This window comes from Ranitomeya imitator, chromosome 5 (genome assembly GCF_032444005.1).
Source record: "Ranitomeya imitator isolate aRanImi1 chromosome 5, aRanImi1.pri, whole genome shotgun sequence".
Taxonomy (NCBI): domain Eukaryota; kingdom Metazoa; phylum Chordata; class Amphibia; order Anura; family Dendrobatidae; genus Ranitomeya; species Ranitomeya imitator.
Genome location: NC_091286.1, coordinates 658,505,748 through 658,524,309, shown reverse-complemented (window position 1 = coordinate 658,524,309; position 18,562 = coordinate 658,505,748). Strand labels below are relative to the sequence as shown.

The 18,562-nt window shown below is 46.5% G+C and overlaps 1 protein-coding gene across 1 annotated transcript in view; it reads right to left on the bottom strand.

Annotated features, from left to right (window-relative positions):
* TNFRSF21 (TNF receptor superfamily member 21) overlaps window positions 1-18,562 on the bottom strand; it is an 89,796-nt gene that overhangs the window by 56,894 nt on the left and 14,340 nt on the right. The window contains exons 2-3 of the mRNA XM_069728192.1: window positions 10,789-11,401; window positions 6,799-7,230 (exon numbers count right to left, since the gene is read on the bottom strand). Coding sequence (XP_069584293.1) covers window positions 6,799-7,230; window positions 10,789-11,401 — 1,045 coding nt within the window. The remainder of the gene's footprint in view (window positions 1-6,798; window positions 7,231-10,788; window positions 11,402-18,562) is intronic.

Below are 18,562 nucleotides of genomic sequence, written 5' to 3'. Positions count from 1 at the left end.
CTGGATCATCCAAATGCTCTCTAGCAAACATCAGATGGGCCCGGACATGCAGTGGCGTAGGAAGGGAGATGCGGGGGGGGGGGCGGTCCGCCCCGGGCGGCACAATGCGGGGGGCGGCCGGCGCTGCAGGAGAAGAAAAAAAAAAAAAAGACGCCCCTTTAAATCTTCGGGCGGCGCCGTCCGCCGCCACGACCAGGGCCAGCTCCCCCCACCACCGGACCCCGCCCCCCGCTCTATACTCACCTCTCCTGGTTCCTGCGGCGCCGGCAGCTACAGCGTCCTCTGACTCTGCGACGTCTCAGAGCAGAGGGCGCGATGACGTCACTACTGTGCGCGCCGCTCTGCCTCTCTGTCCTGAGCATCGCAGAGCCGGAGAGACGCTGACTGCACCGGACCTACGCTAGGAACGGGAGAGGTGAGGATTTTACTTTTTTTTTTTTTTTCTTTATGTCTGACTGTCTGGGGCTGGGGCAATGCTGGACACACTGGGGCAATACTGGAGACTATGGGGCAGATTGCTGGACACACTGGGGCAATACATGAGACCATGGGGCAGATTGCTGGACACACTGGGGCAATACAGGAGACTATGGGGCAGATTGCTGGACACACTGGGGCAATACTGGAGACCATGGGGCAGATTGCTGGACACACTGGGGCAATACTGGAGACCATGGGGCAGAATGCTGGACACACTGGGGCAATACATGAGACCATGGGGCAGATTGCTGGACACACTGGGGCAATACAGGAGACTATGGGGCAGATTGCTGGACACACTGGGGCAATACTGGAGACCATGGGGCAGATTGCTGGACACACTGGGGCAATACTGGAGACCATGGGGCAGAATGCTGGACACACTGGGGCAATACAGGAGACCATGTGGCAGAATGCTGGACACACTGGGGCAATACAGGAGACCATGGGGCAGAATGCTGGACACACTGGGGCAATACAGGAGACCATGGGGCAGATTGCTGGACACACTGGGGCAATACTGGAGACCATGGGGCAGAATGCTGGACACACTGGGGCAATACTGGAGACCATGGGGCAGAATGCTGGACACACTGGGGCAATACTGGAGACCATGGGGCAGAATGCTGGACACACTGGGGCAATACAGGAGACCATGGGGCAGATTGCTGGACACACTGGGGCAATACTGGAGACCATGGGGCAGAATGCTGGACACACTGGGGCAATACTGGAGACCATGGGGCAGATTGCTGGACACACTGAATACAGGAGACTATGGGGCAGATTGCTGGACACACTGGGGCAATACTGGAGACCATGGGGCAGAATGCTGGACACACTGGGGCAATACTGGAGACCATGGGGCAGATTGCTGGACACACTGAATACAGGAGACTATGGGGCAGATTGCTGGACACACTGGGGCAATACTGGAGACCATGGGGCAGATTGCTGGACACACTGGGGCAATACAGGAGACCATGGGGCAGATTGCTGGACACACTGGGGCAATGCTGGACACTGGGGGTAATATGCTGGACACACTGGGGCAATGCTGGACACTGGGGGTAATATGCTGGACACACTGGGGCAGACTGCTGGACACACTGGGGAAAGGCTGGACACTGGGGCAGATTGCTGGACACACTGGGGGCAGTGCTGGACATACTGGGGCAGATTGCTGGACACACTGGGGGTAATATGCTGGACACACTGGGGCAGATTGCTGGACAACATGGGGGTAATATGCTGGACACACTGGGGCAGATTGCTGGACAACATGGGGGTAATATGCTGGACACACTGGGGGCAGGACTTGAGGCATGGGCAGGATGTAGATACGGGGCATGATTGGAGACACGGGGCAGGATTGGATCATGGGGCAGGACGGATACGATGGAGGCTGGTGGGGCAGGATGTGGAGATCATATGGAGTAGAATGGATACTCATGAGGGCAGGATGCGAGAACATATGGCTGGAGCCAGGAATGAGAAACGGGGCCAGGGTGGGGAATAGTGTTACCATAGGGGATAATTAAGGGATATTATTACTGCAGTGATGTATTTATTTTATTTTTTTGAGTATACTGTTTTAAATGGGGGGCGGTCCTGTTACTGTGCAGAGTGACACTATATCACCTTTTTTTCTTCATGTGATGTAATGTAGAAGTTGTGAAAAATTAAGTAATGTGTTCTGCAAGCGGAGCTCGAGATAACTGTTATTTCCTGCAGAAACGAGTCCTGGCTGGAAGGAATGATGGCGGTCTGTGCTGGATGAAAGATGAAAGACTTCACCTAGAGACGTCACTGGTGAGTCAGTGTTACCTATACACTGACACTATACACTGTATACTATATAGAGGTCCTGTGTATAATGTCACCAGTGATCTCTGTATTACCTCTACACAGACACTGCATACTAAGTACAGATCTCCTGTGAATACTGGCACTTATGGTGATAGTATTGTGGTTTGTTTTTTTTTATTACTGATCAGTATTGTAGTATTCAGTCACTATGTGGTGGTAATATGTGGTCTGGAAATGGTGTTGTGGTATTTGTCCCTTGTATGTAGTATTATTCGGTCACTATGTGGCCTGGTCATGGTGTGGTGGTATTAAGTCACAGGTGTGGCATGTGGGGGTGACACCATTAGGCCCAGTTTAAGTTCTACAAAACAGGAAAACCATTTTTGGTAACCTTTGTGTGTATTGAGCCGGGGGGGGGGGGAGGGGGGGGGGGGCGCCAAACTCAGGAACAGCCCCGGGCGGTAAAAGCTCTAGCTACGCCTCTGCGGACATGTACTGGCTTAAGCAGTGGGACACGTCTGGCACTGCAGGATCTGAGTCCATGGTGGCGTAGTGTGTTACTTATGGTAGGCCTTGTTACATTGGTCCCAGCTCTCTGCAGTTCATTCACTAGGTCCCCCCGCGTGGTTCTGGGATTTTTGCTCACCGTTCTTGTGATCATTCTGACCCCATGGGGTGGGATTTTGCGTGGAGCCCCAGATCGAGGGAGATTATCAGTGGTCTTGTATGTCTTCCATTTTCTAATTATTGCTCCCACTGTTGATTTCTTCACTCCAAGCTGGTTGGCTATTGCAGATTCAGTCTTCCCAGCCTGGTGCAGGGCTACAATTTTGTTTCTGGTGTCCTTTGACAGCTCTTTGGTCTTCACCATAGTGGAGTTTGGAGTCAGACTGTTTGAGGGTGTGCATAGGTGTCTTTTTATACTGATAACAAGTTTAAACAGGTGCCATTACTACAGGTAATGAGTGGAGGAAAGAGGAGACACTTAAAGAAGAAGTTACAGGTCTGTGAGAGCCAGAAATCTTGATTCTTTGTTTCTGACCAAATACTTATTTTCCACCATAATATGCAAATAAAATGATAAAAAAAAAACAGACAATGTGATTTTCTGGATTTTTTTTTCTCAGTTTGTCTCCCATAGTTGAGGTCTACCTATGATGTAAATTACAGACGCCTCTCATCTTTTTAAGTGGTGGAACTTGCACTATTGCTGACTGACTAAATACTTTTTTGCCCCACTGTATATATTGGAGGTTTATTCCCAGCCAGTTTTTTAGTCTTTTTTTCACATTTCTTTTTCTTTGATGGATATTTTTCATCATGTGTTTATAGAAACTATTGCTGGAATCTCTCTATATCCTAAAGCGGTAAGTGGTGGCTATTTAGGATTCGTATGGGCTTTGGACCTTATTGTTAAATTATTATGTACAAAATACAGTTGCATTTTTTACATCCAAAAATCAAAGAATTTTTGCACTAAGGAAAAAAAAAAAACATTAAAATTGCTGCTTCAAATCAACACTTAATGATAAGAAATTGCTATTGCATATTTTGGTGCTGACACCAGCAGAAGTCCTTTATCTGCAGAAACATTCATTTATGTGTGAACACGACCCAACACTGAGGTTAACGATATAATTTTCTGCAGACTCTAAAATTGTAACATTTCCAGAGTGCATATTTAGGAGATATTCACACAGTTTTTTGGAGTCGCAAAAAAACAAACAAGTTTTTGAAGAAGAATCCACTTCATGAAATGCTGCTTTTTTCAGTATTTAGGCTTTTTTCACCCCTGAAAAATTCCGTTTTGGAGCAAATTCCACAAATATATGACATGTAATTTCCTCTCCCACCGCAGCAAGGTTTTCAAAACTGCGTCGGTGAAATAATACCCTTGGATCCAATTATTGGATCTGTGTAAGTGACAGTGTTCGCTGAAGAACTCTCATTCTCTTCAGGAACCAGCAATACCAGGATGAGCAAAGTTTCTAATTCTGAATGGGATTTTTCTCTGCAATGCAAAGAGTTAACTCATTACATCCCAGATCGAGAAAACGTCGTCGCTGCAGAAGATTCCGATTTTTTTTACTTATCTGATCATTTTTTATCGCTTTTTTAACCCAAAGTTGTTAAAATCCAGAGTTTGTGCAATCTCTAAATTATCCTTTAATTTTGTGCTAAATTATTTTGCAACTTTTTTGCGCAAAATATTACTTGTTCTGCTAAAATGTAGCAAAGTTACGTAAATACATCAAATTACTCAATGGGACTGGCGAACACTTGCGCAAAATAGTTTGTGACATTTTTAAAAAAAATTAATGCAACAGCCGAGAACATCAAAAACATCAAATCCTATCCCAATGACAAAAAAAAATTTGATAACATTGAAAGAATAAGCAGAAAATGAAAAATAGGCTAAAGAGCACCAAGAACCATAAAAAAGAAGTTGCAAATGCAATAAACGAATCAAGGCCCGATATCTATAAGAAACAAACAAAAAAAATAAAATAAAAGAAATAAAAAAGAAAATGAAAACATCCAAAACTATGGGGAAGGGAAGTCCACCTATATTGCATGCGACAGCCACCTGATCTTATACGATGTCGAAAACATCACAAAAAAAAACGCTAAAACTTGTGTCCCTTCTTCGGGTCCCATAAAGCCAACGCTGCCAATCGATGGGTGCACCGAGCACCTGAGCTTAGTTTGAACAGTCACTTTGTGCTCACAGACTCCCTTTAAAGGGTTACTCCTTTTTGATATATAGGCATCGTTGGATAGGGCTTGTAAATACAAGTAATTTTGCAATTAACTGCTTGTTCAAATTTTAATCCGTTCTTGCGATATTAACACTTTTCTTTTGTTTACCTCTCGTTGCCTTGGGTGACCGACCACCGCTGCTAGAGAGTAGAACACGTGTAGTGCATACAAGCTCTCATCTATTGACCTTGTAAGCGCTGTTTTGAAGTTGGCTAGGATTGGTGGAGCGTGCTTTCACTGCCAAATCCTGGGCTAACTTCTGGCCAGTGTTTACAAACTAAACAGCAGTGGTGGTCGGTTTCCTAGACGACAGGTTTGTAAACAAAAGAGAAAAGTGTTAATATCTTAAGAACGGTTGCAAATTTTAACAAGCGGTAAATGGCAAAAGTGTTTATTTTCACAAGCTCTATCCGACAGTATCCATCTCAGAAGATGAGAATAACCCCTTTAAGGCCGGGTTCCAAGCTATGTGCCAATGAAACTACAGTATCTGGACCAAGGCTGATGTATGCTTTCTACACGGACCTTAGTCTGTAGCATTATGATGAAGATGCCCCCTATGATCAAATGGTTGGCTTGTCACGGATGATGATCTGAAGATCAGTAGTGCCTTGGTGACGTCAGTCATCCGGTGACGTCGTCTGTTACACATTTACAGCACATCTAGGTAATTACATTAATTATAAATCATTTGGCGCCTGCTGCAATTACACCTCATTAGTGAACATTACATTACACAAGGCAATTAACGGGAGAATTACAAAAACAGTGTTATTCCCTGCAAGCTGATCCAGTGTGTGAAGTCTATACAGAAATGACTGCCCATATATTACAAAAGATACGTATTGTTTTGCTTACAAGTGGATCCCAAAAAAGTCAAAGAGGTGTGCAACTTTCACTAACCTTAGCTCAATTAACTTGTTTGCTAATAAAATGTCTTTGGTGTGCTTGAAACATATGTTGGAGTCCCCGCGGCTCCATGTCTCACAGCTGCCGAGGGGACTCAAATATATTTTTCGAGTACGCCGAAGACGCCTTATCCAAGCACGTTCGCTTAACGATATTCCTTAAAAATCGACACCATCGTGTTCCCCTTCGCAATTATGGATTAACTGCCTAGCATAATGACTGGCAAATCCTGGAAAACCCCACTAATTTAGTGTCAAAGGGTGGCTTAAATGATAGCTTGCTGATCACCAGGAGGACCTCCTGCCAATGAGACCCTACCGACCTGGAGAAATGTAATCTTGGATTCGAAACATGGGTTAGCCAAGTACAATGTTCTGGTCTCAAAATTGGTGGGGGTCACAGTGGTATCACCCCCACCCCTAGCAATCAGAAAGTTATGGGGAAGTGGGTAAATCTAAAACCCATACTAACAAACTCTCCTAGAAAGTTCAGTAGGGTCTCGAAGAAAAGTGGAGACCATTCAAATTTCTGGAAGTGTTGGCAAATTTTCTGAGGATTTACAAAATTCTCTAAAAAAAAACCTGGAGGAGGTGTAGAAGGGGTGTTGAGGAGAAATGGAAGGATGAAGGGTGCAAAACAAAGTGGGTAGCTGAGGGAACAAACTTTCCAGATGGGACTTGTCTTATCATTGCTCAGATTACTCCTACATTCCCACAAAACGTTCCCCCATAGGGCACCAATCTTGTAAAAAAAAAAAAAATAAATAAAACTAAGGCATTAATTCTTGAGAGGAATAATACTTGATCACTCAGAACAAGACACCATCTCCGTCTCACTCACCATGCCCGTTGCAGTAGTAGATCCATTTCTCCTTGTTCTGGGTTAATGCCGTGGACTTCTTGAAACCAGCTTTCTCCACAATGGAGCTCGGATCCTGCTTTGGTCCTTTTTTGAGCGTGCGGGAACTTTTCCTGACGCTGCAAACCACAATGATGACGAGTACCAGCAGAAGAAAAAGTACAATCATCCAAGGTAAGTGCTCGTTGATGTCAAAGTGGTGAGGGACCTGCCGGGAAGGTCTACTCTTAGTGGTCTTATAAATGGTGCTCTTGAGTCCTTCACCTCCGCCTCTCGATTTACCAGGCTGCTCGTCTGTCAGCTTTGGTTGCCTTCCGTCTGGAGTCTCCTGCGGGTGCCCCTTGCCTCGATCTTCCGTCATGTTCAAGTATTTTGTTTCATTCGTTTCAGTATCGTTGTAAACATCAGTCGGCTCTGTAAGAGGAGGAGAAAAAGAGAACATTGGAGGTGGGGAACTAGACGCCTGACTAACATCTCAAAGGCTGCACAGACATTCATCGAGACCTATTCCCGAGATCTGGAGAAAGACCAACCTCCAAGTGACAGCTCCTTATAGAAGGCCATGTGTCCGGGCAAGGTGCTCTTACTTTAAGCAAAGAAAACGACTGACATACAACTCCTTTTGTCAGACTTCTCTATGACCTCACATAGAGCTGGCAGGAACATGTGCCTCCAACCAGCTCAATACTCAGACGAGCGGTCACTAAACTAAACACCTGCTGCACGGAAAAGCTAAGAAACCAAAAAAAAATTGCGGTAAAAAAGGAGAGTGCAGATGAAGTAGACCTTTGTGTAAGAACATGGCCGGTAAATGAAGAATTTGGAAGCCTCTCCATAACTTTCCATGGTAAACATTAGCCATCCACCTGGCACAAAACTCTGCCAGAACTTCCTAATTACCTGAGCTGAATTAATGACTTTAGCAATTATACTTGACCCTTAACGCATAGATTAATTGGTTTATTGGTTTAACCTTGGCTTAACCGAGAAGACGTTTAAAGGGAAAGTCCAGAGAAAATGAACACTGATGTGAGACGCACTTGACAAGAGGAGTGCATTGGTGTTTTTAGGTCATCTTCTTCATCTAGGTCATAGGAAGCTGAATAAATGAACCCATAATATCTGCGATCTGATGTCTTATTCCAGAGAAATCCACGTTTTTCTTTATATGTAAATGAGCTGTTAAGATCTATGGGCGGGGCATAGATCTCCCTGAGAACCTGCCTCCAGAGGTTACTACAAATGCTTCTTCTGAGCTACTCTCAAGCTCATTAATGACCACAAAATTCAACTCAATTTTTAAAATGTTCATGAGAAAAACTAAGTACACCTTCTTTGAACGCTATGGTTTTACATATCAGGGCGTAATTTTGAAAAAAAAAAAACTCATAAAAACATCTGGTCTTTAGTAGGCCTTAAAGCTAAGTAAATGCAACTTGAAATGAAAAATGACACATGAAAAATGACACAGTCATTATTAAATGGACCAGAAACTAGGCCAAAATGTAGAAGCAGTAAGTGAAAAATTAAGTACACCCTCACTTTTTCCATGGGCGATTCCAGTCAACAGAACAGCTCTTCTTTTTCTGCACCGCTTTGTCGACGGGTATGACTGCTGACATCATATCGATTAATAGCTGGCTCCCTGCAGTTAGGCAGTGGGGAGCCGGCTGACAATCAGCATGAAGTCGGCCGTCACGCTCTGTCAACAGAGCAGAACGGAAGAGAAGATGCTGCTCTGTCGACGTAACGTCAGCAGAAGCTGCTAAATCGCCAACAGAACTGGTCTTTGATGACTCTGTGCCACCAGAGATTTACACTGGTCGCGACAGGCAAGTAGTTAACAACTGCCTGTTAATTCTTACCCCCATAATAAAGAAATTAAATAGTCCCAGATATCCCCTTTAATAGGGTAAGAAGCAGCCAGGTGCTGCCAATCAAATGTCCTCAATTATCAGCAAATGTGACCGCCTCTATAAAAGCACAAGTTTCATCAAATGCTGTTCTGGAGCATTCAGGAATTTCAGTTCCAAGGAGGAAAAGAAACAAGCAATGATCTTAACTAAGTAATTGCTGCTGCTGCTGCCCTCGAATCTCGGATGGGTTATAAGGAAATGTTGCCCCCAAAATTGGAGTCCATTATTCTACAATAAGAGCTAATTCACAATTAGAAAAATTTTTCTAAACCATGGACCATCTCCCAGGAGTGGACGTCCAAGCAAGTTCACCCCAAAAATCAGACAGTACAGTGGTCATAGAAATTCCTTAACAACACAAGAGCTGCAGCACAGACTAAGGGTATGTGCCCACGCTGCGGATTTACCTGCAGATTTTTCTGCAGCGGATTTGGAAAATCCGCAGTGCAAAACCACTGCGGTTTTCACTGCGGATTTTCTTGCGGTTTCTTCTGCGGGTTTTCACCAGCACTTTCCTATTGGTGCTGGTTGAAACCCGCTGCGGAATCCGCACAAACAATTGACATGCTGCGGAGAATAATCTGCAGCGTTTCCGCGCGGCTTTTTCCGCAGCATGTGCACAGCGTTTTTTTTTCCCCATAGGTTTACATTGTACTGTAAACTTTGGGAAGACTGCTGCGGATCCGCAGCAGCCAAATCCACTGCGGATCCGCAGCAAAATCCACAGCGTGTGCACACAGCCTAAAGGCCTCAGACAGCATGTTAAATATTCACGGTTATAACAGTACAATCAGAAAGAAACTGATGAAATACACACATATGATTTATTCAAATTAATATATATTTTTTTATCACTCATATCCTTTTTCGTGGTCTGCGCCAATTTCTATCCTGTCTTATTATGCACTATTATTTTTTTTTAAAACTCAGTGAGTTGGACGGTTTGCGATTCAGCAAATGGAGCAGGAGCCTTAAGACCAACCATACACGTGCTTCAACGATACATCTCACATTATTCCTTATTAGCTCTATGCAATTTTACACCATGGCGGGTGTCTTAATTTTTTTCTTTTGGAAGGGCTGCCAGGAAAAATTCTCTCCGTTCTGAAAAGAACAGGGCAGCATGACTAAGGCCAGCACTACACCTACTTCCCCTGACCATAGTCTGCTGGGTGTCGCTGCTACACAAAGTGAATGGAGTAGCATTGGGTTCCCAAGGGTGCTGCAAATGGTGACAAACAACAAGCGGCACCAAAAGCCTGGGGAAAGTGGCACAAACGGTCTGGGGGGAAAAACGGCATAAACGGTCTGGGGGGGAAAACGGCATAAACGGTCTGGGGGGAAAAACGGCATAAACGGTCTGGGGGGAAAACGGCACAAACGGTCTGGGGGGGAAAACGGCACAAACGGTCTGGGGGGGAAAACGGCACAAACGGTCTGGGGGGAAAGCGGCACAAACGGTCTGGGGGAAAGCGGCACAAACGGTCTGGGGGAAAGCGGCACAAACGGTCTGGGGGGGAAAACGGCACAAACGGTCTGGGGGAAAGCGGCACAAACGGTCTGGGGGAAAGCGGCACAAACGGTCTGGGGGAAAGCGGCACAAACGGTCTGGGGGAAAGCGGCACAAACGGTCTGGGGGAAAGCGGCACAAACGGTCTGGGGGAAAGCGGCACAAACGGTCTGGGGGAAAGCGGCACAAACGGTCTGGGGGAAAGCGGCACAAACGGTCTGGGGGAAAGCGGCACAAACGGTCTGGGGGAAAGCGGCACAAACGGTCTGGTGGAAAGCGGCACAAACGGTCTGGTGGAAAGCGGCACAAACGGTCTGAGGGGAAAGCGGCACAAACGCTCTAGGGGAAAGCGGCACAAATGGTCTGGGGAAAGCGGCACAAACGGTATGGGGGAAATTGGCACAAACGGTATGGGGGAAAGCGGCACAAACGGTCTAAGGAAAAAAGATATAGAGATGGGAGAGTTAGAAGGTCGAACAGACCCGAAAACAATCTGTAAGACCGTTATAGTTGTAGAATTTTGAGAAAATAAAGTGAACAACTTACCATAATCAGCGGATGGAGAATTAGAGTCTTTGGAAGAAGGGGAGGAGATGGGTCCACATATATTGTCCCGTTCAGTTGTACCAGGCTTCAGGACTATCAGGCCCAGAGCTGAGCAGTTGGTATGAGTCTTACATCTCAATGTAGTAGAAGGCACATCAGAATAAGTACCGTGGGCACAGGTCTTACATTTGACATTTTCAGTCTCGCTTCCCTTTTTTCTCACCCCCCATCCTACGGGGCACACAGTGTGATTGACACAGGTGCCGTTCAGGAGGTACATTGCAGATGGGCATGAGCACTCGCGGTCAGACAAGGCAGAACAAGGCATTTTCATGACCATGGGCGGTTCACATGGTGGACTACAATTATGGCACCTGTCATTCCCATTCTCGTGTCTTGTGAAGGTGCCGTTCGGGCAAGGGCTACACTCTCGAAGGGCAAACTGGGAACAGTGTTTGGACACGTACGTGCCCGCTGGACATTTGTCACATGTTACGTTTATCTTCGAACCTGGATTGGTGTACAGATATTTCCCAGATGGTAGAGATATTGACTTTTTATCAGTAATCTGCCCCGGCTCAGCTCCCGTGGGTTCAAGATGGAAAAGCAGAACCTGAAATAACAAGAAAAGAGATTACCAGGATTTTCCTTAGGTAGGAAGATTGAGCAGCTCCATAATGGACGAGATGTTTCTGACTTTACAAGTAATGTGTCCATGAGAAGCCTTACAAAAAGAAACCGTGCCTAATGTCCTTTAGTAGGGGGTACACCTTCACAATGTGGGGGTTCAAACATGATGGAATTACAGAAGAATGTCTTACTATCAGCAGAAAATTGCTTCACATCTGAAGTTTTTTGGCCAAATCAACAGCAAATTATATATTATCTTCGAATGTATATATGATCTAGGAGAAAACCCCAAAATCAATCATCTCTCCCGACCCCAACTTTCATGGCCCAGCGTTCTTGGTTACTTGGATACTTGGTTTTGGGACTTTGGGATAAATTGGACATCACATGGATGGCGCACTGACCAACATTATTCAATAGGGCTATACAGATTAACGATTTCTCTCTCTGCCCGACTGTCCCTGAGGAGAGAAAAATCTCAGCGTGTGCTATTTCTAGTGTAAATCAGATGAGACTTGCCCATTCCCCGAGGCACAGCCTGGCGTCCAGGCCCTCCCCGAGCCACAGCCTGGCGTCTAGGCCCTCGCCGAGCCACAGCCTGGCGTCCAGGCCCTCCCCGAGCCACAGCCTGGCGTCCAGGCCCTCCCCGAGCCACAGCCTGGCGTCCACGCCCTCCCCGAGCCACAGCCTGGCATCTAGGCCCTCCCCGCGGCACATACTGGCATCCAGGCCCTCCCCGAGGCACAGCCTGGCGTCCAGGCCCTCCCCGAGGCACAGCCTGGCGTCCAGGCCCTCCCCGAGGCACAGCCTGTCATCCGACCCTCCCCGCGGCACAGCCTGGCGTCTAGGCCCTCCCAGTGGCACAGCCTGGCATCTAGGCCCTCCCCGTGGCACAGCCTGGCGTCAAGGCCCTCCCCGAGGCACAGCCTGGCGTCAAGGCCCTCGCCGCGACACAACCTGGCGTCCAGGCCCTCCCCGAGGCACAGCCTGTCATCCGGCCCTCCCCGCGGCACAGCCTGGCGTCTAGGCCCTCCCCGTGGCACAGCCTGGCATCTAGGCCCTCCCGTGGCACAGCCTGGCATCTAGGCCCTCCCCGTGGCACAGCCTGGCGTCCAGGCCCTCGCCGCGACACAGCCTGGCGTCCAGGCCCTCCCCTTGGTAGATTTTTTTTCTACCTGTAGGTAACATTTGTCATTACCGCGCAGGAAGCATTTATTTTTAGTTTGTGCTAAGTAAATGAGCGTGTAACTGTCAGTGGTAGAACAGGCAAATAAATCATTAAATATGAGATGTTTAGTTTATGATTACAACACCTGAATAACCCAATCGATATTCCAGAAATGCAGGAGTCACCAGCTTTATCTGTCGTAATTTACTATTGTTACTGGCAGGAGGTGGGATGACCTCATAGTTTAGTGACAGGAACCTTGTGAATGAGTAACTGGAAGCAATCCTGGAGGATGAGTAATCATGATGTGAGGATAATAAGGGAATTCTCTGTAATAAGGTCCGGAGCTCCCGGAAATACTGCGGATATTCCTGGACCAAGAAGTCCTGAAAACTGCAATTTAGCCCATAAGACTTCTCAGCATGTGCATATTTAAAAAAAAAAAAAAAGTGGAGACATTTAATTAAAAAAATAGCACCAAGTTTCAGTCGGTATTCTTCATTTATTCATATATTTTCAGACTCCATGATGCTCACTTTACAGCCTGATCAAATTTCTCTCGTAGGAGTGACTCTCCCAGTCATATAGGCTGGATGTGAGCTCTGTGTGTGTCTCTCCCAGTCATATAGGCTGGATGTGAGCTCTGTGTGTCTCTCCCAGTCATATAGGCTGGATGTGAGCTCTGTGTGTCTCCCAGTGATATAGGCTGGATGGGAGGTCTATGTGTCTCTCCCAGTAATACAGACTGGATGTGAGCTCTGTGTGTGTCTCCCAGTAATACAGGCTGGATGTGAGCTCTGTGTGTGTCTCCCAGTAATATAGACTGGATGTGAGCTCTGTGTGTGTCTCCCAGTAATACAGGCTGGATGTGAGCTCTGTGTGTGTCTCCCAGTAATACAGGCTGGATGTGAGCTCTGTGTCTCTCCCAGTAATATAGGCTGGATGTGTGCTCTGTGTGTGTCTCCCAGTAATATATGCTGGATGTGAGCTCTGTGTGTGTCTCCCAGTAATATAGGCTGGATGAGAGCTCTGTGTGTGTCTCCCAGTAAGATATGCTGGATGTGAGCTCTGTGTGTCTCTCCCAGTAAAATAGGCTGGATGGGAGGTCTGTGTCTCTCCCAGTAAAATAGGCTGGATGGGAGGTCTGTGTCTCTCCCAGTCATACAGACTGGATGTCAGCTCTGTGTGTCTCCCAGTAATATAGGCTGGATGTGAGCTCTGTGTGTGTCTCCCAGTAATACAGGCTGGATGTGAGCTGTGTGTCTCTCCCAGTAATATAGGCTGGATGTGAGCTCTGTGTCTCTCCCAGTAAGATATGCTGGATGTGAGCTCTGTGTGTGTCTCCCAGTAATATAGGCTGGATGTGAGTTCTGTGTGTGTCTCCCAGTAATACAGGCTGGATGTGAGCTCTGTGTGTCTCCCAGTAATACATAAGTAAATAAGGCAGCACACTGCAGCGCTACAACATGCAAACTTGAAAACACGAAATTTGAACTGCATTACTGCACTAGAAATATGAAAAATGAGAGCTTTTAGCGCATAAAAATGGCCAATTTTATGTGTACCTGGTAGCCTCTTTACGGCATCTCCCTTATACCAGGTCCTACGCTTGCCCTACCTCGCTGAGAATAAACGTCTCCATCTGAATGGGTGCATGTGAAACCTCTTCTTTTCACATGCACCCATGCACCCATTCAGATGGAGACGTTTATTCTCAGCGAGGTAGGGCAAGCGTAGGACCTGGTATAAGGGAGATGCCGTAAAGAGGCTACCAGGTACACATAAAATTGGCCATTTTTATGCGCTAAAAGCTCTCATTTTTCATATTTCTAGTGCAGTAATGCAGTTCAAATTTCGTGTTTTCAAGTTTGCATGTTTTAGCGCTGCAGTGTGCTGCCTTATTTACTTAACTATATACGAGTTGGCGACTCTGGGTTCAGCACCTGTTCACACTTAATCTATGTTTGGATGTGCAGGTCAGGTTTTTGAAATGTATTCTCCCAGTAATACAGGCTGGATGGGAGCTCTGTGTGTGTCTCCCAGTAATACAGGCTGGATGTGAGCTCTGTGTGTCTCTCCCAGTAATACAGGCTGGATGGGAGCTCTGTGTGTCTCCCAGTAATACAGGCTGGATGGGAGCTCGTTGTGTATCTTGTAATACTTTCTGCCTTCTCTCTGCTCTTGAGATCTGTGTACATCCCCCTTCTCCTCCCTGCAGCTATCTCTAACACTGAGATAAAAGAGGGGAAGAGCAGAGACCCCTCAGAACAAGCAAAAAGGAGATGTGATGGATCTGTAACATTCTTGCAATATTTCTCTTCAGGCCTCTTCCCAAAGGAGTCCGGCCAGGGGACATATAGATGTAGATAGTATTGCTGCTCGCACCCATTGAGCTGTGTCGGTCGTGCAGGAACGTGGGATCACATATCACACATGGGGGTGGGAGTTTAAGCAGCATGGGGGCAAACAGAGCAAATTCTGTCCCTAGTGGCAGCACATCACGGCTCATTATAAAGAGACTGTCTAGAAAACAAAAAATCATGTTGACCGCTGGGACCGGCCCTTATCCTGTGAATGAGGCACTTTAACCCCTGTTATAATGCCCCACTCCATTCATTCCCTGGGGGGGCAGCCGAGCACTCAGCTTTTACCATCAGTCCTGCAGAAAGTGAATGGCGCGATGGTCGGAGATTTCACCTGTCGCTCCACTTTTGTAGCAAAATTAAAAGTACCACATTGTGCGAGGAGACAACAGGTTAGTAAGTTATCACCTGTCCTGCAGATAACTTGTTTTCACAGCACACGCACAGCTATTATGGTCTGTGCTCAACCTCTGATGTGAGTGCAGCTCAGGAGTATAATACAGGATGTAACTCAGGATCAGTAATGTATGTACACAGTGACTGCACCAGCAGAATAGTGAGTGCAGCTCTGGAGTATAATACAGGATGTAACTCAGGATCAGTAATGTATGTACACAGTGACTGCACCAGCAGAATAGTGAGTGCAGCTCTGGGGTATAATACAGGATGTAACTCAGGATCAGTAATGTAATGTATGTACACAGTGACTGCACCAGCAGAATAGTGAGCGCAGCTCTGGGGTATAATACAGGTTGTAACTCAGGATTAGTAATGTATGTACACAGTGACTGCACCAGCAGAATAGTGAGTGCAGCTCTGGGGTATAATACAGGATGTAACTCAGGATCAGTAATGTAATGTATGTACACAGTGACTGCACCAGCAGAATAGTGAGTGCAGCTCTGGGGTATAATACAGGTTGTAACTCAGGATCAGTAATGTAATGTATGTACACAGTGACTGCACCAGCAGAATAGTGAGTGCAGCGCTGGGGTATTATACAGGATGTAACTCAGGATCAGTAATGTAATGTATGTACACAGTGACTGCACCAGCAGAATAGTGAGTGCAGCTCTGGGGTATAATACAGGATGTAACTCAGGATCAGTAATGTAATGTATGTACACAGTGAGTGCACCAGCAGAATAGTGAGTGCAGCTCAGGAGTATAATACAGGATGTAACTCAGGATCAGTAATGTATGTACACAGTAACTGCACCAGCAGAATAGTGAGTGCAGCTCAGGAGTATAATACAGGATGTAACTGAGGATCAGTAATGCAATGTATGTACACAGTGACAGCACCAGCAGAATAGTGAGCGCAGCTCTGGGGTATAATACAGGTTGTAACTCAGGATCAGTAATGTAATGTATGTACACAGTGACTGCACCAGCAGAATAGTGAGTGCAGCTCAGGAGTATAATACAGGATGTAACTCAGGATCAGTAATGTATGTACACAGTGACTGCACCAGCAGAATAGTGAGTGCAGCTCTGGGGTATAATACAGGTTGTAACTCAGGATCAGTAATGTATGTACACAGTGACTGCACCAGCAGAATAGTGAGTGCAGCTCAGGAGTATAATACAGGATGTAACTCAGGATCAGTAATGTAATATATGTACACAGTGACTGCACCAGCAGAATAGTGAGTGCAGCTCAGGAGTATAATACAGGATGTAACTCAGGATCAGTAATGTATGTACACAGTGTCTGCACCAGCAGAATAGTGAGTGCAGCTCAGGGGTATAATACAGGATATAACTCAGGATCAGTAATGTAATGTATGTACACAGTGACTGCACCAGCAGAATAGTGAGTGCAGCTCTGGGGTATAATACAGGATATAACTCAGGATCAGTAATGTAATGTATGTACACAGTGACTGCACCAGCAGAATAGTGAGCGCAGCTCTGGGGTATAATACAGGATGTAACTCAGGATCAGTAATGTAATGTATGTACACAGTGACTGCACCAGCAGGATAGTGAGTGCAGCTCTGGAGTATAATACAGGATGCAACTCAGGATCAGTAATGTAATGTATGTACACAGTGACTGCACCAGCAGAATAGTGAGTGCAGCTCTGGGGTATAATACAGGATGTAACTCGGGGTCAGTAATGTAATGTATGTACACAGTGACTGCACCAGCAGAATAGTGAGTGCAGCTCTGGAGTATAATACAGGCTGTAACTCAGGATCAGTAATGTAATGTATGTACACAGTGACTGCACCAGCAGAATAGTGAGTGCAGCTCTGGAGTATAATACAGGATGTAATTCACAATTAGTATAGACAAGTAATGTAACGTACTAATACATTTATTACACTTTTTGCATATTAAAGGGCTATTTCAGTAGCCCCTGTAGGTTTCAAGCACATTGCTTAGATTACAGGCATTGCTTACTAACTAGTGATGAACTGTTTGTTAGTCCCCCTGCATGTGTTGCGGCTGTCTAAGAACCGCGAGGACTGGAATATATTTTTCGAGCACGCTGCAGACACTCCGTTAGCACCCGAGCATGCTGAGATAACGCCTCATCCGATGACGCTCGCTCATCGCTATTACACACACGTTTCTATCTCCGCATACTTGCTTACGGTTTCCTCCGGCAGGTTCAGGCCCTCCGCCCCGCACTCGCTCACTTCCCCATCAGGACACGCCTGATGCAACCTGTCATTCAAGGTCTCCTAGTAAAGACAAGCTGCAAACATAAAGGTTTTGTCTGGGGAGAGGCCACAGCCGAGAACAGCCATAGGCAGGGAACAATCCGGGCACCACGTCCTGCACCCAGTCCAAGTACCCCTTGTAGGAAAATCGGCAGGGGCTTCAGGGAAGTGAAAAGATTGGGGAACTGAGAGGAGACAAAGCCGAGGATGTGGAGAAAAAAAACCTCCTGTATGGAGGTGTCATGGAGGGAGGCCAGATAACATGAGGTGTGGAGTCCTAAAAGGGGCGGAAAAGCAGCGTACGGCGCTGTACCAGCAACCGCCTCGTAAAGTGACAAAGACGAGGCTCATCACCTCCTGAATGCTGCCTGACATTGTAGGCAGCACATCTCATCAGGTAAACGGGACATGTGCTGCCGAGAAGATGCACTGGAGCGAGGCCCATCATGGCGCGGATGAACGTTCTGCCCGTAGGCCATGTGCGTGGGCTCGTGTGTGAGGGTCTGTACACAAACGTCGACCAACCCAGTAGAGAAAAATGATCGGCGCTCGCTTATAGTGGGGAATAATGACGCCCAAAAGTCTCATATTTGCCTGAAGGGGTACAAAAAGGAAATCTATTAATTTAAAGGGGTTTTCCAACCCAAGAGACACTTCTACAGTCGTTATAGGAAACCCCCGATTGCCGAATGGTGACAGCGAGCAGCGAGGGTGGGCGGCCATGAGACCCCAAGTGCGGGATTTGCAAGTCTGGCATCCAATCACTACAGCCGCAGTAATCCGGGGATCACACATTTCCCACCGGCGTCCGTCAGGATCAACCTCTTTGTCACTGACCGGAACAAGCCTTGGCTTTTCCGTGCCACTTAGGCTATGTGCACACGTTCAGGATTTCTGGCAGAAAATTCCTGAGAAAAACCTGAAATTTTCTGCAAGAAATC